We start from the raw sequence: 24702 nt of genomic DNA on the forward strand, positions 1-24702 counted from the left end.
ATACTCAACTTTGCAGTATAAGTTATTTTTGGATGCAACCCCAGCTTCTTTACTCTTTGAAATATAATGTCGTAACACTTAACATCTTTTAAGGTAGAAATTGCTAGGTCTTGAGAAATCCTGATTGCTTTCTGGCAGGATTAAAAATTTTTTTTCATGTGGCTTGTAATATTTTCTCTTTAACCTAAGAATTTTGAAATTTATCTATGACAAATTCTTATAAGTTTTCTTCCTGCCATTTCTTTCAGGTAGTAAGCAGTACATTTTTTCTATTTTAACTTCTTGTCTTAGAACTTTAAGGCAATTTCCCTTAATAGTTTCTTATAATATTATATCATGATTCTTTTTTTGCTCATAACTTCCAGGTAGTTCAACAATTCTTGTATTGTCTCTCCTTGATCTGTTCTCCATATCAGTTGTTTTTCTAATGAGTTGTTTCTCATTCTCTTCTATTTTTTTTTCTAGTTTTATTATTTCTTGGTGTTTCGTAACATCACTTAATTCTTTTGGGGTTAAAGGCTGTTACTCCAAAAGCATATTGAGATTACAGGCCAATGTTGCTGGGTGTTTCAAACAAGAAAAAGATTTTATTATGCTGCTAACAGAAGTTAACCCCCAAAAAAGAATTAGATAAGATAAAGAGATAGACATCATAAGGCAAGAGTATGCCATTGATTGGCGAACTAGTTAAGGAGGAACTATAGTATGAGCAGATGTTTTATAGGGGAAATATAACCTTGAGGGTTTGACCTTATAACTTGGCTTTCTGAATGGATGCAGTAAACTATGATTTTGTCAATGAAAAGAGCAAAAGGCCATAGTAAGGCTGAGATAATCCTCCCTGATTGTCTCAGGCTGTGTCGTAATCCTTCTTGCTAGCCTTAGGTAATTACGAAGCTTCCAGATTGTTTTCAATGATTCAGACTTTCTCTGCTAAAGCTTGGTTACCCAGGACTTCATGAATTTCACCTACCCAATTCTAACTTTTAAGGAGTTATTTTCTTCCTTACGATTCTGTATCTTTTTCCAAATGTTAATGTTCGTAGTTTTCTAAGATAGTTTTTATTTGCTTTTTGAATTCCTTTTCAAGTTCTTACAATGGTTCTTTTGGGGCTTGTGACCATTTGATAGTATTCTTTCAATCAGGAATAGCTTTTTTAATCTTACTGTCTTCCTCTGATTATGAATGGAGATATGTCTTTAAAACCAGAGTAGCTATCTATGAGTTAGGTTCTTTTTTCCTCTGTTTACTAATTTTTATTTTATTTTCAGCAGCTAATTATTATTACTATAATCAAGTTTTAATTCCTAGTTGTAGGTAATGTTGTCCTAGTCTTCAGAGCCTCCTTGCATTTTTTTTTAAATGAATTCTTGGTGGGGAAGAGGGGAAGGGGAGTCAGGCAGGGCCCAACCTCAGGGACATTTTTCCTTCCCTTTAGTCACAATTGCTACTCCAGGCATGCTTTCCAGAAAATGCTCTTGCTACCTGTGCCACTACACCTACCAGTTGCTCTCCAAGCTTCCCTCCAACCCCACCCACAGTCACAGCCCAAGATCTTCTTAGCTATTCCAGGACTGATTTCTGGAAAAAGCAGGAGATCCCTCAGTTCTCCCCCATCCAACCATCTGCTGTTCCCTATATGAAAGTCTGTGAGATAAAAGTTTATGAATTGAAAGTTCCTGAGGCTATAAGTTAAAAGTTCCTGAGATGAAATTTCTGGAGACCTAGTTTTCTTCCCTCCGGGACTACTAATTCAGAAGAATGGCAGGAGTACACTTCATTTAGGTCCAACCTCAGCCCCTGTAGTCATCTGAAGTATTCTTAAGATGTATTAGAGGGAGGATTCTGGAGAGATGGCAATATAGGTCAGAAAATTTCAAACTCTCCAGATTTCTTTCACAAACAAAACAAAATTGCACCTTAGGGTGAATATGGACAGTGAAAAACAAAGAAGAAGGGGCAGAACAGGCGTCATTCTGGGATAACCCCAGGACTGAGGTCTAACCAGTATAAAGTGTAAACACATTCAGGATCCCTCTTCAGAAACAGGCATTGTGGAGCCCTAGGGCTAACTGCATTTGGAGGGAACCTCACCCTTAAACACAGGAACTTTCCCCTCCAAAATAGCCTAGGGAATGACGGGTCTGAGTCTCAGAAGGCTGAGGGAACTTCTGCTGATAAGGAACAGCAGTTGCTGTTTACAATGCTGTGTTACGATGATTCAGGCTTTCTCTGCTAAAGCCCATTTGGCTACCCAGCCCTTACATGTGGCCCTGTGGGAGAAAAAAGCAGCACACTCTCTGAGTGCAGAAGCTATGGGGCAGAAACCTAGCTGTGGTCACTTTGCAGGAGGGTGAAGTTCTTGGTTTAGGGTTCCAGGTCAGAAGGGAAGAGCTGAAGTGTAGCCAGAGGCATTATCCCACCCACACCAGGATTAAAGATGTTTACATTAATAGTTCTCATTTTTTAAAAAATGAGCAGGCAAAGAAAAAATAACCTAGTCATAGAAACTTACCAAGGGAATAGAGAAGAGCAGGGTTCATCTTCAAAGGAAAAGACTGAAATTTAAAAAAAAGTCTCATACCCCAAACAGTAATGTTAAATTGCTACCTGCCCAGAAAGAATTTATAGAACTCAAAAAAGACTTCAAAGATAAAATGAGAGGGACTAAAGAAAAACTAAAAAAAAAAAAAAAAAAAAAATTGAACCATCCAAGAAAATCAATAAGATTATGGGGAGGGGGAATTAACTACTTAGAAAAAGAAATACAAAGTCTTAAAGAAGAAAATAATTCTTTGAAAATTAGAATTTGGCAAGATGAAGACAGTGAAGCTAAAAGAGACCAAGAAATAACCAAACAAAAGGTAAAGAATAAAAAAGGACAGAATGTGAAACATCTTTTAAGAAAAACAAAAGAGCTAGAGAACAAATTAAAAAGACAAAATATAAGAATAATTGAACTACCTGAAAGCTGTTACTTACAAAAGAATTTTGACACAATAATTCAAGAAATAATTAAAGAAAACTGTTCTGAAGTGATAGAGCACAAAGGAGAAGTAAAAATAGGAAAAAAATATATAGCCATCATCACCTCAAAGGGATCCTACATGGAAAACACATAGGAATATTATTTCCAAATTTTGAAACTCCCCTGATCAAAGAGAAAATTCTACAAGAAATCAACAAATAAAAATATTCAAATATGCTGGGGCTACAGTTAGAATTGTGCAAGATTTATCAGCAGCTATAATAAAAGACTGCAGGTCCTGAAATAATATATATCAACATTTTAAAAAATTAGTCCTGTGCCCAAAAATATCATCCAGAAAAACTAAATAAAGGACATCCAAAGAACTTGCAGATTTTCAGGACTTTGTCTCAACCAAACCTGAACTTAATAAAAAATTTAATATATACAAACCAACATCAAAGATTAATTTCAAAGATCTCAGTGAGAACAAATTGTTTATGTTTAAAAAAAAAAACACAGAAATGTATTACATATGTTTAAGCTTGACACCAGTAATTGAATAACTCAAAAGAAAGATTTGGGTAGACCTGAGTATGAGCTGAGTCTAAAAAGCAAAACTGTTTTTGCTGGAGAGTAAAATCACTATGGAGTTTCTATGGTTTCTATGATCTACAATAGAGAAAGTTCCAAGTAAACATGATTCCCATGTGTTGAATTCCTCTACGACCAAAAATAGATTGCCTTTGCATGATATTTTTGTTCTCTCTTAATCGTTTTGAAATCCTGGATAGAGTTTGTTCCAGCCTTACTATCTGATGTATAGACATAAAAGTAATTTTTATCTTTCAGGTCAGGTATCAAAACACAAATTAAGAAAGGGTAGCATCAATTAATATTAGCATTACCTGATATTATTGAGCACACAGGCGGTAACAGATAAGAACTGTGGAAGAAGCATGAGAAAAGACTGCTGGCCTACCAAAGAAATTTACAAGTTAGGAAAGATAAGGTTAGACAGAAAAGCATAAAGATATTAGAAGTTAGCATATTATAAACTGATCTTTGGGATGGGTGGGGTGAGACTGTTGTTTAGAATTTACCCCACTATTATTTTAACTAATGCTGGAAAGGCTAATCAAAGTAGTAATAGAATTAAGTTAAACATATAAATATTGACAAAGAGACAAAATGCATCTATTGCGCAGATAATATGAAGGCTTATCTAGAAAATTCTAGACAATCTACAGTTGATCAATGAGAAGAGTTAAAATTCTAGAGTTCTGGATTGGCTTTTGCCTTTATATGATTTAGGGAAAAGGAAGATGGATGTGCCCAAAGCCTGATAGATTTTTGGGATAAGAGAATAGACTCTGATTTCACCTTGATTTCATCATAAAATTTAATTAAATTTTTTTTAAAACTTTACTTTTTAAAAATTTCTTTTAATTTTTAGGTTATACATGTACATTTATTTTTTACATATTTCCAGATGTCATGTTGGGAGAAAAAAATCAGAACAAAAGGGAAAAATCATAAGAAAAAAACAAGAAAATAAAAGGTAAAATAGTATGCTTCAATGAGCATTCAGTCTCTACTGTTCTTTCTCTGGATGCAAATGACACTTTCCATCCAAAGCTTGTTGGAATTGCCTTGGATCAGTGAATTGTTGAGAAAACTCAAGTCTACCATAGTGATCATGAGATTTCTAATGCTATTGTGAAAAAATGACGTAGCATCTACACATTGCCATATTTGAACTTCACAAGTCTTGTGAGTGGCATAATATAGGTATATCATTCCAATTTACAGTGGGGAAACTGAAGTTTCTTTCTCCAAGAAAAATTGGAAAAGTTGTGAGTTAGTTGCACATGATCCCATAGCTAGTAAGTGTGAGAGGCAGGATTTAAACATAGCATTTTATATACTATGTCACATGACCTCTAAGTATATTTCTTATGCATTTTCATAGAAAATTTCCAATTGTTATTTTTTTTCTTTTTTAATGTAGTTGGGGAAGTGATGAAAAGGTTAGGGAAATTGAAGAGCCTTCTTTTTATGTGGTAAAGTCCTTGTTTTCTATTCTTCGGCATGAAGTTTAGTTCTAGGCACAAGCTTCAGAATGATTGGTTTCTTGGGTTGCATAAAACCCTTAGTGTCTAATTCCAAGGGAATCTGAAGAGAAAAACAAATAGAATGCACTGAATTACTTGAATTTTTCAATAAACATTAATTAAAAGGTTTATATTAAGTTTTTATACTTTTATACTAAGGATGTTAGAATATGCTAGGAGCTAGGGAATGCAAGGCCAAAGCTTAACAGTCCCTGCCCTAAAAGAGTTTTACCTCCTATTGAAGAAGCGGCATGTTCAGAAATAAGTATATGAATATATATATATATGTACATACATATATACATGTTTGTGTGTACATGCATGCATAAGTGTATTATGTATATGTGTATATGCATACACACATGTGTTTATGGATTCATAGAAAGAAAATATGGAGTGACTTTAATGGTGAGGACATAAATAATTTGAAGAGGGGGATTAGGAATTCCCTCAAGTAGGAACAGAATTTGAGATAAACCTAGAAAGAATGTAGGGATTTCAGGAGGTAGAATCAAAGAGGTTGTGTCTCCCTGGGATGAGAAATAGCATGCATGTGATAGACCTGGGCAAGGGTATGTGGAGTCAGCTCTCACTGACTCTGGTGACTATGAAACTTTCAGTCTAAAAATTTATACCTAGAAATCAGCAATTGCTACTAATCAGGACTTGAGTTATTGTTTTGGTGACGGTCTAGGCTTCAGAAAGTGTTAATAATGAAGATTAAATATAAAAGTTTATGTGCATACATTCTGCCTCCCCCATGCCCATCCATTTATTAAACATTTCCCAGCACTCTCTTTTATTGCTATATAAACTTGGTTTGAGTTAATAGTGTGCAGTAGAAGACTCAGGGAATGAAGTCATCATCAGAATGGAAACCTGGTGGCTATAGACTTATAATAATGATGATGATTATGATGGTGATGATCATATGTTTATATTTATATATATATATATATATGTTGCATATATAATAAAAATAATTAAAATTGGAATTTATACAACATTTTAAGGTTTGCAGAATACTTTACAATCATCCTCCTATTTGAGTCTATCTCAAAATTCTTTCTATCTCAGAACAAGTATAGTCAAATTCAAATAGAAACTGGGGGCTACTAAACCACACATAAGGACCTGATAGCTATATGTTGACTTGGTTTCAAAGTATAATGTGATCTATTTTATGCCTATTTATTTATTTAGTTAAATTTTCACAGGTATATTTTAATCTAGAGTATATACATATAGATATATATTTATAAGAATACATATATGGGAATATAAATTTATATATACATATACATATTCACATCCATGTATGTGTATATATATATAAATATACTTATATATGTGTATATATATGCAGATACAATTTATTGTGCTAAATATTTCCTAATTGCATTTTAATGTGGGGTTTATACATATTTTATTTATTTTGCTAAATATTTCCCCAGTAAATTCTAATCTAGAATTGTATGGACTGTGGGCTGCATGGACCTTGTGTTTACACCTATGTTCTTCATACATTCATGACTTGAACACCGGTTTTCTCAGTCAATAGAACCCAGCTTTGGGGCTCTAAAGAATAATATATGGCTATGATTTTATAAGTCTTTCTCATTCTGAATTTCTACTCAATTTAATTTGACAAATATTTATTCATTTAGTTCAGTGTCTCCTATGCATATGGCACAGGAGGAACCCAAAGATGATGACTGCTCTTTCTTCACCAAGAACTTATCATCTAGAACACAGAATGAGACAAGTACAAAAACAATTATTCCAAGACTTAATGGGATAAGTGTCAACAGAGCAATACAAACAAAATCATCAGTGTGTATATTTGTGTATTATATATGTATAAGTGGGATAAGATGTGGTTATCAGGGGAGGCTTCATAAAAAAAGGTAATTGGTTGAGAAGCTTTGAACTATAGGTACCAGTTTTTAACAAATGAGCCCCTGCCTGGAGCAAGGGTACAAGGGAAGGGAATCCCAGATAAAAAGGATAACATAATCAAAGACACAGAAGTGGAAAAAACATAGGAATGTGTTCAGGAGTTTGATTAATAATACTTGATTAGAACCTAGAGGAATAATGAGAGAAAAATCTGAAAATTAGAATTATCCTAGAATGGGGACCTTAAAGAGCAGACTGAAAAATTTAGTCTCAAGTTGAGTAGGTACTGGGGAGCCATCAAGGAAGGGATTTGCTATGGACCATTAAACATTTGCCTTAATAAGTTCTACAACTCAGAATATAAAATAAGGAGAGATAGGGTATAGTGGTTCTTTCTAAACAACAATTAATTGAATGGTGAGTAATTACAATGACCAAGAGAAAAACACTTCCCTTCTTCCACTGGAAAAATGGGGAGCTATAGGTATGGAACGTTGCATACATAGTCAGATGTGTCAGTGGTTTTACTAAACTGTTTTCCCCTACCTTCAGTCTTTACAACAAAGAAGTGCTCACTAGATGGTGGAATATATTTGAGGATGAATGTGATAATTAAAATAAATAAATAAACAAATGGGGAGAAATTAATACAAATTAAAATAAAATAGAGGAACTAAATACTACTATAGGAGCATCCATCACTTGCTATATTGGCTTAACCTATTAAATATCAAATCCAGACAGCCTGAGTTATAACCCCTTAAAGCTTCATTTGCAAAGAGATACCATAATTTTTCTCACCGGGGTCTCTTTGCAGGGCTCCAAGGTAAAATTCTGTAAGAGCATGATCAAGGCAGTCTTCAAGGTCAGCAGAGCAAACCTCATTCCAATGCAGTTCCGAGGACCAGCTCCAAAGGGAAGGAATACATATGGATCGATGGATTTTCTTCCTTCTCGATCAAACCTGGTCCCAAAGAAGAGAAAAACCAAGAGAAGGTTTTTTTTTTAAACCATATTTGGTCTTTGAACTGGATCCAAACTTTATGGACTTTTATTATTATTCCCTCTTTTTCTTTTCCATTCCCTTCCATATTTAGAGGATTTATCAATCACATCTAGACTCATGTTTTGGGAGATGGAACTTTACTTAGAACTCAGTATTATTGAAATGATGCTCACCCAGGCCAGCATGTGTAAGACTGGCTAGTGGGGTGATTCATTTATAGTAAGATTAGACTGAGCTTGAAAGGTTTCAAAGTCTAAGTATGGAGTGAAAAAGTTCAGATGGGGCTGCTTGTATAATAAATACAATTTATGGTGGATAAGCTTTCAGTATTCTAATTCCTAGCAAATTAAATAAAAGAAGAAAAAGCTATTGGAGTTCAATCTACATATGCCACATTTTAATTCCCTGTCCTTTTACTCAGTGTACCACATATTTCATAGTCATAGATACATAAATGAAAGGAGGTCAGAGCTGAAAGGGACCTTATAAGTCATCTAGTTCAAACACCTTATTTTATAGAAGAAGAAACTGAGTTCCTCCAAATTGATATGATTTATACAAAATCATACACTTAGTAAGTGACAGATCCTGAATTTAAATCTAGATCTTCCATCTCCAATCCTAGCATTCTTTCCTTTTTTTTTTTTTTTTAATGGATTGTATTCAGTAGAGGTTCTTGGGGTCGCATAAACAGGAAGTTTCCTGGATTGTTATTGGTAAGGAGAGCCAGAAACCCTCAGCTCTCTCTCCAGGATGGGAGTCTCTGTGATTGCAGACAGGAAGATCTGTATATGTGTGTGTGTGTATATATATATATATATATATATATATATATATAACTGTTTTTAAATATATATTTATTTATTTAAAACTAAAATACAAAATAGAAAAAATAGAGAAGAAAAAAAACAGGAAAAAAAAGATAGTCATGTGCACAGTAGAACATAGGAAAAGATTCAAAATGTGCTAAAATGAATTCCTTTTCAAGAACAAAGATATAATAACAGGATCCTTTCTCATATTTAGAACTATCCATCTTTACTTTCTTGTGTCTTTTGTTCTCTGCTGTGCACTTTTTTCTTTTTTCCTTTTTTTATAATTAAGCATGGATTCATTTATACATACCTGAATTCATACATATATACACATACATAATATATATGTGTGTGTATCCACACATATATTCCCATGCATATACATATGCAGAGATACCTATAATTATACACATATATACATTCATATACATCTATGTAAAGTGGTACCTACTTGTCCTCTGTTTCTCTGAAGATAGATAATATCATCCTTAGGTCACTTGCCTTGATATTAACCTTCTTCCTCACTCCTACTCCTGCCTGCCCTCAGGATGCCTTCCTTATTCTCTCCCTTTACCCTTTCCCTCCCTCTTTATCCCATTCCATTAATCTACATGCTTTATCTCATTCCTATTAATCTACATATCATTCTATTTCCCATTTTATCCTATTCCCTCTCCTTATTTCTTTATATATTTTGGAGGGTCTTATATCCTTACTGATTTTTGTGTATTGTTCCCTCTTTAACCCATTCTTCATGTGAGTAGAATTTCAAAACTACCAGCCCTCTCCCTCCATCTAATTCCTTTGAATCAGTACTTGCTCTTGTACCCCATTCAATTAACATGATTACTGTTATCTTTTCCTACACAGTTTTGCTTTTTAAAATCATATCATACTCATTTCTATTGCAATCTTTCTTTTGAACTACCCAAATACTAATGATAATTTTAAAATATAGATTACATTTTCATATATAAAACATAGTTTGTTCTTGAGTCCCTTTGTATTTGATGTTTATCTCATACTTTTCTTGGTTCTTATATGTCAAACTTTCTTTAAGTTCAGGGCTTTTTTGCAAGAAAATGCTGAAAGTCTGGCAATTTACTGAATATTCATTTCTTTTTGGTTCAGGATAATGCTTAATCTTGTTGGATATAATATTTTTGGCCACAACCCCAGTTCTTTTTTGATTTGCAATATATAGCATTCCAAGACCTGCAATCTTTTATTATAACTGCTGATAGATCTTGTGTAATTCTAATTATGGTTCCAGCATATTTGAATTGTTTTTGTTATTACTGATGCTGTTTATAAAATTTTCTCTTTAATCTGGGGGTTTCAAAATTTAGCAATGATTTTCCTGTAGTTTTCCTTGTAGGATCTCTTTCAGCTGGTGATGAGTGGATTTTTTTCTTTCTCTTTTCTCCTCTTGTTCTAACACTTCAGGACATTTTTTTAAACAATATATTTCTTATATTATTGTATCAAGATTCTTTTTTTTTCTCATAGCTTTCAAGTAGTCCAATTATTCTTATATTTTCTCTTCTTGATCTGTTCTGCAGATCAATTGTTTCTCTTATGAGATATTTCACATTCTCCTCCACTTCATTCTTACATTCTGTTTTATTATCTCTTGGTCTCTTATTGCTTCATTGACATTTCCTTACTTAATTCTAATTTTCAAAGAATCATTTTCTTCCTTGAGACTCTGGATCTTATCTTCTGGTTGGTTGACTTTGTTTCCAAAATCTAGTTTTTCTTGTATTGTTCTTTTCTTTTCATTCTTTTTTAAAAAAATTTTTTCCTCTCTCTCATTTGATTTTTAAAGCCTTTTTTTTAGTTTCTCTATAAATTATTTTTGGTCAGGTAACCATTTAACATTCCTCTTTGAGGTAACAGAGTCTTCTTTAAATTCAGTATCCTTCTCTGAAGATGAACCCTATTCTTCCCTATTTCCATAGTAACTTTCTATGGGTGGGTTCCAGCTATCTCTGCTTTAACAGTCAAGTTTTTACCTATTTCCAACCCCATTGATTTTATGACTGGTAGTAATGCCATTAAGAACATTCCCTAGGGGTATATAACTATGGGAATTGTCCTGAGCTTTATGTTTCTGGTGGTAGGGATTATACCTCAGAACTAAGGTGCCCCTTTAGTTCTCCCTTCTGGCCCCAAAGCCAAGAATTCCACCCAAATGTTAGTATTGCAGCTGGAAGTGCTCTTGCTCCACTGTTTCTGCCCTCACGCAATGTGTGCTGGTTCCTTCTCAATCAGGACCATTTCTCAGGCAGCACAGGTAAGTCTGGTGTCCCTTATCAGCAGTTTCCTTCAATCTTCCCCTATTCAAACACCAGACTTCTCACACTATTTGGAAAATGAAAGTTCCTGTGATTGGAGCTAAAGGTATCTCTCAACTCAACTAATCCCAGTACTCAACAGTTTGTTTCAGCAGAACTAGCTTGGAGGTGCTTACACTTCAGAGGGTCCAAACCTCCATCTCTGTATTTTTCTTCAAATCTTTTCCAATTGTCCCAGGAGGACCATTTTCTGCCCTAAATCCTATTGTTTTTCAACACTTTACGTTCACTCTGAAGCACATTATTCTTACTTGGTTAGGGAATCTGGAGCGCTTGGAATTTTCTGATCCATCTTCTCAGAATCCTCTGTAACTTTTTCTTAAACAGGTGAAAATTGGGTAAAATGAACATCAAAGCAATCTTGAAGGAGAAAAGGCATTGGTACTACATGTAGCTTGAGGGAAAGAGGAAGGGATACAATGTGTATAAATGAGATAGAGACATTGTTGCCAGGCAACTTGGAAATTGACTCTTGTTCATGCTCTTAAAAATAGGAATGTGTGTGTGTGTGTGTGTGTGTGTGTGTGTGTGTGTGTGTGTGTGTGTGTGTGTGTGTATACCTAAGGTCTTCTTCCTATAATTCTGATTGCCTGCTCTCCCTTTTCAGCAGAGTAAAGCTCAGGACAATTCTCCTAGTTACATACCCCCAGGGAATGCTCTTAATTCCACTGCCACCAATCATAATGCCAGTGGGGTTAGAAATAGGTAAATCTTAGCTGTTAAGCAGAGGCAGCTGGGTCATGATTCAGCTGTCCCAGGAGATGCCAGAATTCCCTTAAATTGGCTGTTCACACAGGCTCTGCTGTTTACTTATCTCCTATGAATATATTGGGTGAAAATCTGTTTGGGGGAAACGCAGGCAGATTTGTAAAGTGTGAGAAATAATTCATTTGGACCCCTACTCTATTAATCAATTTGATAGGATCATCTCAAAGTTCTGTAAAAGACCCCAGAGCTGGGAGCTGCAGATTTTAAAGTTTACCTACTTAATTATAGGAAGTTAACTAAAGGCCCTCCACCCTTGTTTTTCCTTGTCATGGGGACCAAGCCCAGTGTGGTGGAGGTGACTTAACTACATGGAAAGTCTTCCAATATGTTTTTGTACCTTCTGACCAGTCCTTTGTCCAACAGGAGAGGTGACCATCTTATGATTACTTAGGTCATTGACTGTCTTAGATTTTACCATTTTCTCCTGCCAACCCCTCCCCCCCCAAAAGCCTATCCATTTTGTGTAGATATAGTACTTGCTTCAACCAACTTGCGACCCTGCTGATATATTATTTTGCTTATTTCATATTATTTTGCTTATTTTAGCTTATGCATATTATGTCAATCAGTGGAATTATTCTTTATTTGGTATAATTTTTCTTGAATGTCTGGACATCTAGCCCCATAAAAATAGTGCCCTGGAAGGGAGGCATCTCAGATCCGAGGTCTACTTCATTAGAGGGGATCATGGACCCTTTAACAAAGTATCATTGGTTCAGAGTTCTGCCTCAATCTCTTTTATTGTAGGTGGGATAATTTTAATCCCCACCAAAGCAAGTTTAAAAATAGTCTGGGATTTGTAATCAGTCTTCCTAGGTAAAATTCCAGTTCTTTTTCACTTATTATTATCAGTATGATATAGTAAATAGAGAAAGCTGGTCTCAGAACCAGGAAGATCCAAAGTAAGTAGCTTCTCTCACACACTGCCTGGATAACTCTGGGTTAGTCTTTTAACATCTTAGAGCTTTAAGCACTCTAGGAATTAAATTTCAGAGAAAATACCTACTTATAGTAGTAGTTTTTATGCCATTAAAATTTTGGGTCCAGTCCCCATACTTACTATCCTCATCATCATCATTATGGGTAAGGTGGATTTGTACAAAGAAGACATTGACCTTTGCCCAACCTTGAAGGTATGTTTGTGACTGAAGTTACACAAAATACCACTCTGTTTTTAATATCTGGCTAATCCCTCTCTGTTACAGCTGCTCAAAGCTATTATTTTCAATTAAATTCCATGCACAGCATATGGCCCCACATCCTGGCTTGAGATGCTGGGGCTATTCACTGTGATCCATGTCCCATTGAAACACCCTGCTTACCTTTGCCTCATAGTCTCAACAAGTACCCTTTAATGTTAATCAGTTTATTACTTTCTCTTCAGGTACCTTTCAGGACGAAACTCTTCAGGTTCTGGCCAGTACTCTGGGTCATGATGTAGAATATAGACAGGGACCATCACAACTGTCCCCTTAGGAATGGTTATTCCATTTATCTCAGCAGTTTTCCCACAGATTCTCTCTATGCGTCCTCCCAGGGGGAAGAGTCTGAGTGTCTCATTCACTACCATATCTAGATACTCCATTTGGAAGATGATATCATAGGTAAGAGCTGCCTAAGGAGAAAAGTCAAAATTAATTTTATTGGCAAATACTTACTCAATGTTTACTACTAGCAGTGCCCTAGGAGCAATGATGGGCAAGCAAAGAAATAATCCAATCTAATTATTTTAATAAAAACTGACTTATTTGTCAACAAGATGGTAAAATCAAGAGTCCTAGACCTGGAGTAAAGAAGATCTAAGTTGAAATACAGGGTATCTATTAACAAATCACTTAACTTCTATATGCCTCAGTTTCCTTGTTTGAAAAAATGAAGATAAAAATAATATCAATCTCCCATATTTTCATTAGGATAAAACTATACTACTTGCAAGACATTTTGCAAACTGTTAAGTGCTATATAAATGGTAATTAGTTATGTAGAAAGCAATAGTTGAACATGGGTTCAGGTCTGAGCATCATGTTTTGGGAGATACTAAGTATTTGAAAATATAATTCAAGCCCATAAGAATATTACTAGTCTATGATCATTCCTAAATTAGTAGAATTAATGCTAAATCTATCTGGTCATTGCTAGAATAAATATTTAAATATTTGCTTCCAACTTCATTGCAGTTATAATAGCACATCATGAATATGGGAGTTGGTTCCAACAGGAATTTCATTCATTCATTTGAAATTCTCTTATTGAGTCATTGATCATCTATTCATTGTCCTTTCCTTCAGTCAAAAGATAAAGATTGAGTGTTTTTGTGACTGGAGAGATAATGAAATTCTGAAATTATCCTTTCTATTAGAAATTAGGTAATGTTTTTTGCTACGTTCCTAGCTTTGAGCAACTGTATTTTAAAATGTCATCAGTTCAGATGTAACTAATTTATAGATTTGTTATTCTTTAGATAAAGAATAGATACACAGCTTATCTTTGAACTGTATATAAAGAATTAAGTTGCTAAAAAAAATGAATGGTGTAAAGAATTTATAAATAAAATGTTTAGAATTACTGGAGAGAATAAACAGTCTCCAAGTAATTTAGAAGCACTCATTTACTACAATTGTTATACTAATTATGAACCATAATCTGGTCATTAAACATTCCTTCCTAGCATCTTCACTGGACAACACTGCTAGCTTATTAGCAGTTACTACATACATTGCAAAGAAAGAAAACTAATACTTCCTAGAAAATAGGCTTTCAGATTGATTTTGCACACCTTGGTCTCAATCAGTAAGGCTTGACTGCTTTGGGTTAAATAGACAACATTGGTATTATACACTTTCAATGGCAGATAGTGTTACATTAGCTGGTTCTCATTTGGAGTATAAGAACTTTTGGCTGATTTTGCTATTTCTCTAGCATCAATTTCTAGGAACTGTTATTTATCAGAAATGAGTCTGTTTTGTTTTTAGCACATGCTAGATAATTCTCCATTTTCTATGGGTTCATATCTCCTATATTCTGTATCATGTCATTTACTCCTTTGCTAGCAATAGTTTTGTATCATGTGCCTCATACATAGTGGACTTCAATGAATGCTCCTTGGTTACTAAATATTTATTGGATGAAGTTAATTGATTCCTTTTGTCTGCTGATAATATAAATATAGCCTTGGGAAAGTTTATGTTATATGTATATTTAAGCTTGAGAATAATCATGACAAACTGGCTGTAGAATAGATTTTGAAACTGCAAAAACTTGAGTTCAAGTCTCCACCCTGACACATACTGACTGTGATCTTGGGCAATTTATTTAACCTCTTAGTGTTTTAGACAGCTCTCTGTGACTGATTTGTAGTAAAATTACTGACTTATATGAGCAGAAGAAATTCTTCCTTAGGAGTTCTATTCACAAAGGACAGGTTCAGACCTTATCTTTACTCTGCTTGGACTGAGCTCAATTTAAGATTAAATAAGAATTATTAACATTGAAAGAATCTGTCAGTATTATTCACTTTGAAGGTAAAGAGATGAGAGAGAAAAGGTATCTTTCCATTCCTGTGCTATTGACCTTTTTGTACATTATTTTTCAGAACACACACAGAGACAGAGAGACAGAGAAAGAGAGAGACAGAGATAGAGAGACAGAGACAGAAACAGAGACAGAGAGACAAAAAGAGAGAGACAGAGAGACAGACAGTTTTTCTCTTTTCCATTTTGGATAAATAAATAATAAACAGTTATCATATACTAAATTATTTATACTAAATGCAAATGCATTATTTGTTCCCTTTTTTTTTTTTTTTTTACCTTATTGGGTAGAGTACTGTCTATCTCCTCATGGAGTTTCTTCTGGATTTCAGGGTGAGTAGCCAAATTATAAGCAATGAAGGAAAGGGTTGTGCTTGTAGTTTCATAGCCAGCAAAAAGAAAGGTAACCGCCTGAGCAGCAATCTCCATTTCAGTCAGAGCTTTAAAGGGAGAGCCAAGAGAGAAAAGCAGGCAATGTCAAAATCCTGAATAATACCTGAATTCATAACTGAAAAGAAATATTTCACTCTGGATCTTGGATGGAATCAACTTTGGTCACTGACTAATCAAAGGAAAATTTCATGTTAAATGTATGGTTTCTCCCTGGTCCTTGTGAAATGTCCATTTGACAGAGAAAATGAATTGGAAACTGAATCTTTTTGGTTGCTTGTGGAAGTTTTATGAAGTCATTCAGTTGAGTACAACAGTACAAAAATGACCTGGTGAATAGTTTTGCAATGGGAGCAGAGTAATTAACAAAATCAGAATTCTCAAGCTGAATGGGACCCAGAGGAAGACAAGAGATTGAGGGTCAAAATAGTTAAACTGAGGTTGTCCAAAGCCACAGCTACTAATAAATTCAGGACTAGGATCCAGGTATTCCAAACTCTAAAGTCCATTTTTTGGGGGAAAAAAATTCTTTCATTTTTGATTTTGCATGATAATTCCTTTGAAATTGTTGATTATGATGAACTATTATTAGAATTATTGAGTATATATTTCTGTTCACATTCAACAGTTCTCATCATGACATTACCTTTTGGAGAGTTATTCTTCTCTTTAGATTCAGGGTCATTTGTGGCCTGGGAATCAATCATTAATTGCAGCAAATCCATCCGATCCTGGGGATAGAGACAGGTTCAGAAAAGTGAAAATCAACTTGAAATGACTAAAGTCATCATATAAGCTATAACATTCTTTCTATGAACTCCATCTTTTTCTGTGGCACAATCATAAATTGAAAAGACTGGTAGAAGAAAATGCCTATGTTTCTTAGACATTTCCATTATGAAATAGGTCTGAGAATTCACTAAATCTTAACAAGAAGGAGCTCTCTTTGATCCCTGTCCCCCATTTTACATTTAGATTTTGAATGGTACAGTCCTCTCTTCATCCAAACCATAATACCATAATACCACTTACCCACATAGGTCTGGCTCTATGCAAAAACATGGGCATGCAAGGTTTGTTTTTCAGCTTCCATCCCTCTAGCTCCTCTCTAAGCCTACCTAATGCCCTTATGCTCTCTTCCATATATCTTTATCAAAAATATACTCTTAGCTTACTTTAATACTGGAAAAGATCAAATGAACTAATGCATATTGAAGTGTTAACAACTGATCATTCCTCCAAGAAATGGTGGGCAAGTTACTAGGGATAAAAATTAGAATCATGCTTGTAATTTTGTAGCCAGCAAAATGAAAAGTAATAATCTGATTAGAAATCTCTACGTCAACCATGATTGTCAGGAGAAAATCAAGTATAAATGTAAGAGAAATGCAACCAACAGGCAGAATCTTGGAGAGCTCCCATGCTCACAGTCAGAATAGAAAGAAGAAAGGGTAAGAGAAACAGGATTTATTAAATGCCTACTATGTACCAAGACACTATACTAAGAACTTTATAAATATTATCTTAACAAATATTTCTCTTTTTATTAAAGCCTTTTATTTGTAAAATATATACATAGATATTTTTTCAACATTAACCCTTGCAAAACCTTGTGTTCCAAATTTTCCCCACCTTTCCCTCACCCCCTCCCCTAGATGGCAAGTAATCCAATATGTGTTAAACATGTTAAAAAATCAGTGCTTATCAAATATTTTGTTCTGGATCTTTGAAGGGTTGTGGATTGATCATGTGAATTAATACTTTTGGAAAACCAGAAGAATTTCTACTATCTATACATACTTTTATTGTAATACCAAACACTACAAAAATTAAAAACTTTCAGGACTAGTAGTTTAAACAACGTCAGCCTCACCTCCGACCCTTACTTCATGCTACTCACTAGTAAAGTATGAGAGCATTAGGTTTGAGTGATAGCAGAGTCCAATGAAGATTCTCTTTCTTCTCTATCTCTCTGTCTCTGTTTCTGTCTGTCTCTGTCTCTTTCTTTATCTCTGTCTCTATCTGTTTGTCTCTGTCTCTCTGTATGTCTCTGTCTCCCTCTGTCTCTGTCTCTCTCTGTGTCTCTGTGTCTTTCTGTGTCTGTCTCTCTGTATCTCTGTCTCTGTCTCTTTCTGTGTCTTTGTGTCTGTCTCTCTCTCTCTCTGTCTCTCTTACATCCTCTCTCTCTTCCATCTCTTTCTTCCTTCCCTCCCTTCCTCTTTATCCCCCTCTTCCCCTTCTCTGTCTGTCTCTGTCTGTCTCTGTCTCTCTCCTTCTCTTTCTGTTTCCGCCTCTCTCTGTCTCTGTTTCTCTGTGTCTCTGTCTTTGTCTCTCTCAGTCTCCGTGCCCCACCCATCTCTGTCTGATTCTCTCCACCTTGTCTTGCTTACCCCTCCTCTCTCTTTCTTCTCTTCCCTCCCTCTCCCCTCTCCCCACTCTTTTCCCTTCTCTGTCTCTGTCCATCTCTCTTCCCCTCTGTCTCTCTCTGTCTGTCTCCCTCTTTCCCTCTTCCTCTTTCCTTCCCCCCTCTTTCTTCCTCCTTCTCTGTCTCTCTTTCTCTGTGTCTGTCTGTCTCTGTGTCTCTCTGTTTCTCTGTCTGTCTCTGTCTGTCTGTCTGTCTTTCTCCCTCCGTCCCTCCCTCCTTCTCTTTCTCTGTCTCTCTCTCTGTCTCTCTGTCTCTCTCCCTCCTGCCTCTCTTTCTCTCTCTCTCCCTCCCTCTTTTTCTCTTTCTCTCCTTCCTTCTCTTTCCCTCTCCCCTCTCTCTCTCCCTTCTTTCTTCCCTCCCTCCCTCCCTCCTTCTTCTTTCCCTCCTTCTCTCTCTCTCTCTCTCTCTCTCTCTCTCACACACACACACACACACACACACACACACACACACACACACAAAATCATAAGGTAATAGAGTTAAAAAGAGACTTGGGAATAATTTCACTCCACCCCCTCTAATTTTCCAAATAAGGAAACCAGGTTCCTGAGAAGATAGGTTACTTGCCCAAGATCACATAGGCAGTCAGTTACTGATAGGGTCCAGACCAGAATCCAGGTCTCTTCACTCCCAGCATACCTACACATTGCACTTTTACATCATAAGATCACCCAAATTGAATATGAAACCTCATCTCTTTTCAACTTCATATGGACTTTGTCCTGAATATCAGATCTTAAATGCATTTACTGAATGGCTATATTACTATAACACTGAGAAAACACAAAAATTCTTGATGCCTCAGTTTCCCCAATTGTAAAATAAGAGAATTTAATTAGATAACCTCAGTTTCCTTCTAGCTCTAAACTTAGGGTGCTATGAAAAAACAACAAAAAGGTATTCTTTGATCAAGATATGTACTCGATCCCAAATTTCAGCAAAGACAACTTTATATATTCTGGAGTTAGACCTACCCTGCTGTTGCTCTTTTGCCGGTCTACCATGATACATCGCATTGAATTCACAAGGAAGTCCAGAATTTTTTTAGAGAAAAGAGTCACATTCATTTTTTCCAATATGGGCACAACAGAAGGAAACACCACTAAAGAAAGGAGCAAAAGTAACCAGTCAACATAATACAAAAAAGGAAGAAGGAAGCTTTTTAGAGACCCTTTCTAATGACAACTATGAAACATGAGGTAGAGTAGGAAAAATGAGAGAAAATACTAAGGAGATCATTATTCTGAGATAAATCCTAGTTCCAATCCATGTCATTTAATAGTATAGGAACATGGTATAAAAGAACACTAGTTCTGGACCTACATTCTAATCTTATTTTGATGCTTACTATCTGAGTGATCCTTCTCTTTGGGTTCAGGTTCTTTGTCAAGGAGGTTGAACTAGATGGCTTTTGAAGTCCCTACAAGCTCTAATCTATGATCTTAGAATCCTTGGACTTATTTCAATGTTCTGTTAAATATGACTATTTAAGAACAACTTAAAATTCCATGAACTAGTTGAATTGTTGTATTGACATTGAATGAGATACAATTCAATGGAAAAAGCATTTGTTGTGCAAAACTATGTTAAAGCATCTAGAGTAAGGATAACTTTCTTTCTGTCATGGATCTCTTGGATAGTTTGGCCTTTCTCAGAATAACATTTTTAAATACACAAAATAAAATATAAAGGAAAACAATTATATTGAAATTGTTATCCTTTTTTTTTTTTCTTAATTAAGCTCATGAGGTAACTGGTGACTCAGTGTATGGAGCACTGGATCTGAAGTCAAAAGGTTCAAATTTTGCCCATGTGACCCTAGGTAAATTATTTAATATCTAACTGCATAACAAAAAGATTCACCAAATCCACTGAAGAGTGGCAAACCACTCTAATACCATTGCTAAAAAACTCCAAACCATATAGTCAATTGGTTCACAGGATCGTGTTGGATGTGACTGATAGAACAACAACAAAGTTCATCCACGCTGGATTAAAAATCACGAATTTATAGGAGCACAAAGAAGAAATAGTTAGGCATTTGGTCTACTGCAATAGCCTTCTAATAAGAACCAAGGCAGAGAAGGGCAAGGAGTAAAATACTGCATTAGCTTGGGAAATGAATCTATATCAAGACCAAAATTTCAGTGAATCATTGTGGGGAGCACTGAATTTGGAATAAGAAAATTCTGCTGTTATTCCTCTGGGTTCTTAGGTAACTCATTTCCCAAATTTGCCATTCTATCTCCAACTTCCATACCTATTATATGCCCCCTTGGTTCCTAGAAATCACTGCCTTCTCATTTCAATTTCTGGAAAAAAAAATAGCTTTCTTCAAGGCTCAGTTTATGTTCCATCTCCAGGTGAAAGCCTTTTCTGGTTATTCTACTATGTGTGTGAATGGTCTCCTTTTCCTCTCATCTTGAATATTTAATCATGCAACAAGCTATTAAATACATGCAATATTCAAGACATTATAAAATGCTGGAAATACAGAGATGAAAACAAAACTGTGTTTGCTTTCAAGAAGCTTGCATTCTATTACAATAAAGCGACATGTACCTGAATGTGTACAAAGTAGGTACCAAAGGCATTATGTTCTACTTCCCATAAAAGGATAGCTAGGTAGTAAAGTGAATAGAGGCTGGTTCTGGAGTTAGGAAGAGCTGAGTTCAAATCTAGCCCCAGACATTTATTTGCTGATATGAACTTGGACTTGCTGATAGAGACCTTTTTGCTTCACTCCTCATACCTGGAAAATAAGCAGGAGAAGGAAATGGCATTCCAGTTTGCCAAGAAAACTCCAAATGGGATCACAAAGAGTCAGACAACACTCAAATGACTAAACAAAATAAATCCCTTGCAGAATATAAATTCTTTGTAAATAGAAACTTTTGGGAGGAGTTTGGTTTTGTCTTTATATACATCACACCTCCCACAATTCCTTGCAAAAGACCTTTTACAAATGCCTATTAGATTGGATTGATTTCCCAATATGTCAGTCCAAACTTTCTGCCAAAATACATGTCTATAGTAACAACAACAAAAAAAAAAAATGCATGCAGTACTTTATAATTTACAAAGCACTTTACCTATATTACCTCATTTGATTTTCACAATAACCCTAGGAGGTGTTGACTATTATTATCTCCATTCAAAAAACAGAGGAGGAAACGTGGGCTGACTTGCCCAGCTAGTCTGAATTAGGATTTGAAATCAATTGTTCTTGACTCCAAATTCAACGCTATAGCTACTAAGTCACATAACTGGCTGGGGAAATGGAAGATTCTTCTCTGACATGAAAAATTCATTTTCTCCATTTTTTCCTGGAAAGCTGCCCTCAAATATTTTAAGTTTTATCTGAATATTAGGGCATGAAACATGGCCCTTTCCAACTCATGAGAAACTGAGTTACTATTTTGAAGCTATAAAACCCTCAGGTCAGGAGTGAGAACTCATGTAGATGTTTTTATGAGAGCTAGATTCCATACATATTAAGATAAGCAGTGGGTTTAAAAATCTGAAAGAGAGCAGCTTCTTGATGCGGACAAGGAATGGGTCATTGGGGTTGTTAATGGAGTCGATGTCCACGCCAAAAGAAGTACTGGTGATGACATCCAGGCTGTAGGCCCCAAAGATACTGCAGAAAGAAAAAGATTTTTGATTAAAAGCCCCAAAATTGGCAAAAATTTAAGATTTTCAGATGATCTTTCAAAATGATCTTTCTTAAGTACTCCCACTATACACAACAATTCTGGCTAGGGTTATGGGAGATGCTAAACCAGCATAACTATTGACAGCTTGAATACCATTTTTGCAAAAACACACATGTGTATACACACATATACATATATACATGTATATATACATATACACACATATGTATATGTATATATACATACACACACATACATATATGTGTATATTGATCCAAGTAAGCTGATAGTCAAGAGAATTCGGTTCTAGCCCCAGTTCTGAGTTATATTAGACAAGCCATTTCACCTTTCTGGGTCAGTTTCTTAATCTGAAAAATGAAAAGTGTGGTCTCAAAGGTCCCCCAAGTTCCTTTCCAGTTCTAACTGTATGATCTTGTATCACTGAAAGCTTCTGACATTCTAGGATTTTATGATGCACTGATATAGCATACAAGGTACTATAGATGCGTGGATGAAAAGTAGCTATAATTATTTTGCAGCATCTTAATGATCTAACAATGTGAAAATCTCAAACACATGGTGGCCTAATAGTGGAAAGTAAAGTGGAAGATATTATTTTAAAAACTGCAGGAGCAGGTAGGTGCCACAGTGATGGAACAAAGCTGAGGCTTTGGACTCAGAGAGATCCTAACTCCATTTGTTTTGGGGAAAAAAGCTATACAAAGATACACTTAAGCAGATAGTCTCATCTAGTTTTTACTTTAATTCCTCTCCTTGGAAAAGAGTCCTTTGAGGTTTGTCGAAAAGGACTTCTTTTAGAATTGCAAAAGTATTTTGTCTCTTTCTCTTGTCTTCAACCCTTGAATAGGAAATGTTTTCTTATTCTAGTAATAGATCCTGATACTTACATTTCAAATAATTCTCTTTTCTCTTTTGACTAATATCCTCTTTCTCTACTCCTTTTGTAAAATGCTATTCTTTTCTATCCTTTGATGCTTCAGGATATTGTAATTCACTGCATATTTCCTCCAGCAGGGAGCATGTTTCTTGAATTTAAAAAATTGAATTGGAGCATATGGATTCACAGACTTTTGGAATAACAATAACAATAGAGCAATATTTTTATGTTGATCTAAGGTCTACAAAGGGTAGGCTAGGTCTGACCTCATTTGACCCATATAAAAATTCTTAAAATTAGACTTTAGCCTAATTTACAGATGGAGGAAGTGAAATTTTAGAGAGATTAGATGATTTGTCTAGAGTTCCACAATATGTGTCAGATGATGGATTAAAATTGAAATTATGTCTGGCTCGACAACAAGTCCAGTGGTTTTTCTTTCTACTCTGTTCCAGAGTAAGATAGTCATCTGTACTGGATCATAAGGAAAAATGCTCAAAAATATAACAAAATATGTCCATTAAGGGAGAGAGGTTTTTGAGACTGGACCCATGAAGAGTCATTTGAGATAACTATTCTGTCCTGAGAACTTCCAACCATTCTCATAGCTGAAAATGTTTAGTCTTAAAGCTAGGAGGAAAAACATAGAAAGAGCTGATATATATATATCCTTAATCATCTAATTGAAATATACATTTCTGAGAGAAAACTAAAGAAAAAAAAAACAAATAAACAAAAATTCCCACTTTCCCCCATACATTTGCTAGTTTTCCACCACCCCCCCTCCCTACTAATTTTAAGGCCTAAGAGAGCCCTGGTGTCATGAATAGAATGCCAGGCTTGGAATTCCAAGGACCTAGATTCAGGAACTACCTCAGACATTTCATAAATTAATTGATCTCTATATGTCTGTCCGTTATAACTCATTAACTAGGTTACAGATTATCACGATAGAGATAGAAGAGGGAAGTTCTCTATTCCAGTAATATCACCAACTTATATTTGCCTGATGTTTTACCATTAAAAAAAAAGTTTTCAAACATAATAACAATAGCCAACAATTATCTCGCACCTGCAAATTTACAAAAAAGGTTGGAGAAAATTTTCTCAGAATAATTTTGTGATTATTATATTGGTGATATTATAAAAGAAGAAACTGAGTCTTTGATCAGCAGAATGACTTGCCCAGTCAAACACTGGAATATAATTGGTTAATGGGAATGAAAAAACTTTGTTGCCTTGACTTTTGGTCAGCCTAATACTCTTTCTACTTGTAGATCTAACATTGAAGTTTTTTATAGGGTCAAAGACTTAGAGCACAAAAGGATTTTGGGACCAAGAGTTCTTACACTTTTGTGTATAATGAACCGTTTCAGTAATTTGGTGAAACATATAGATTTCTGTTCAGAATAATGCTTGTTGCCTAGATTCACAAAGCTCATTTTCATAATGCTACATTTCATAAAAGCATTATCGTTTTATAGCCATAGTCATAAATCCCTTGAAATTTAGCCTGAGAACTCTTTAAGGTGCACTAGATTAAGAATTCCTGACTAGTCCAATCACTTGATTTTAGTAACAGAAGTCCAAAGAGAACTTGCTAAAGTTACACAGTTATTAAGTGGGCAAAGCCAGTATTCGAATTTGATAGACTTAGAAGGGAATTTGTGGGTTTGCTAGCCCAAGCTCAAATCATCCAGCAGATGAAAAAACTCACAGCCTGAGAGATTACATGATTTGGCTAAATTCACATAGGTAGTTAATACTAGATCTGGATTTGAACTCAAGTCTTAATCAGAATTTATTCCATTATACCACAGCACCCTTATTCTCAGTTTTCCTTTACTCTCAGGCTTTCCTAAGACCTCACTCATT

The 24702-nt window shown here is 35.2% G+C and overlaps 1 protein-coding gene across 1 annotated transcript in view; it reads right to left on the reverse strand.

Moving 5' to 3' along the window:
- Positions 1-4353: 4353 nt before the first annotated feature.
- LOC127563631 (cytochrome P450 3A24-like) overlaps positions 4354-24702 on the reverse strand; it is a 50643-nt gene continuing 30294 nt past the window's right edge. The window contains exons 7-13 of the mRNA XM_052000078.1: positions 21765-21913; positions 19248-19375; positions 16495-16579; positions 15738-15898; positions 13317-13543; positions 7784-7946; positions 4354-5144 (exon numbers count right to left, since the gene is read on the reverse strand). Coding sequence (XP_051856038.1) covers positions 5049-5144; positions 7784-7946; positions 13317-13543; positions 15738-15898; positions 16495-16579; positions 19248-19375; positions 21765-21913 — 1009 coding nt within the window. The 3' untranslated portion in view covers positions 4354-5048. The remainder of the gene's footprint in view (positions 5145-7783; positions 7947-13316; positions 13544-15737; positions 15899-16494; positions 16580-19247; positions 19376-21764; positions 21914-24702) is intronic.

This window comes from Antechinus flavipes, chromosome 1, assembly GCF_016432865.1.
Source record: "Antechinus flavipes isolate AdamAnt ecotype Samford, QLD, Australia chromosome 1, AdamAnt_v2, whole genome shotgun sequence".
NCBI classification, from domain to species: Eukaryota; Metazoa; Chordata; class Mammalia; order Dasyuromorphia; family Dasyuridae; genus Antechinus; species Antechinus flavipes.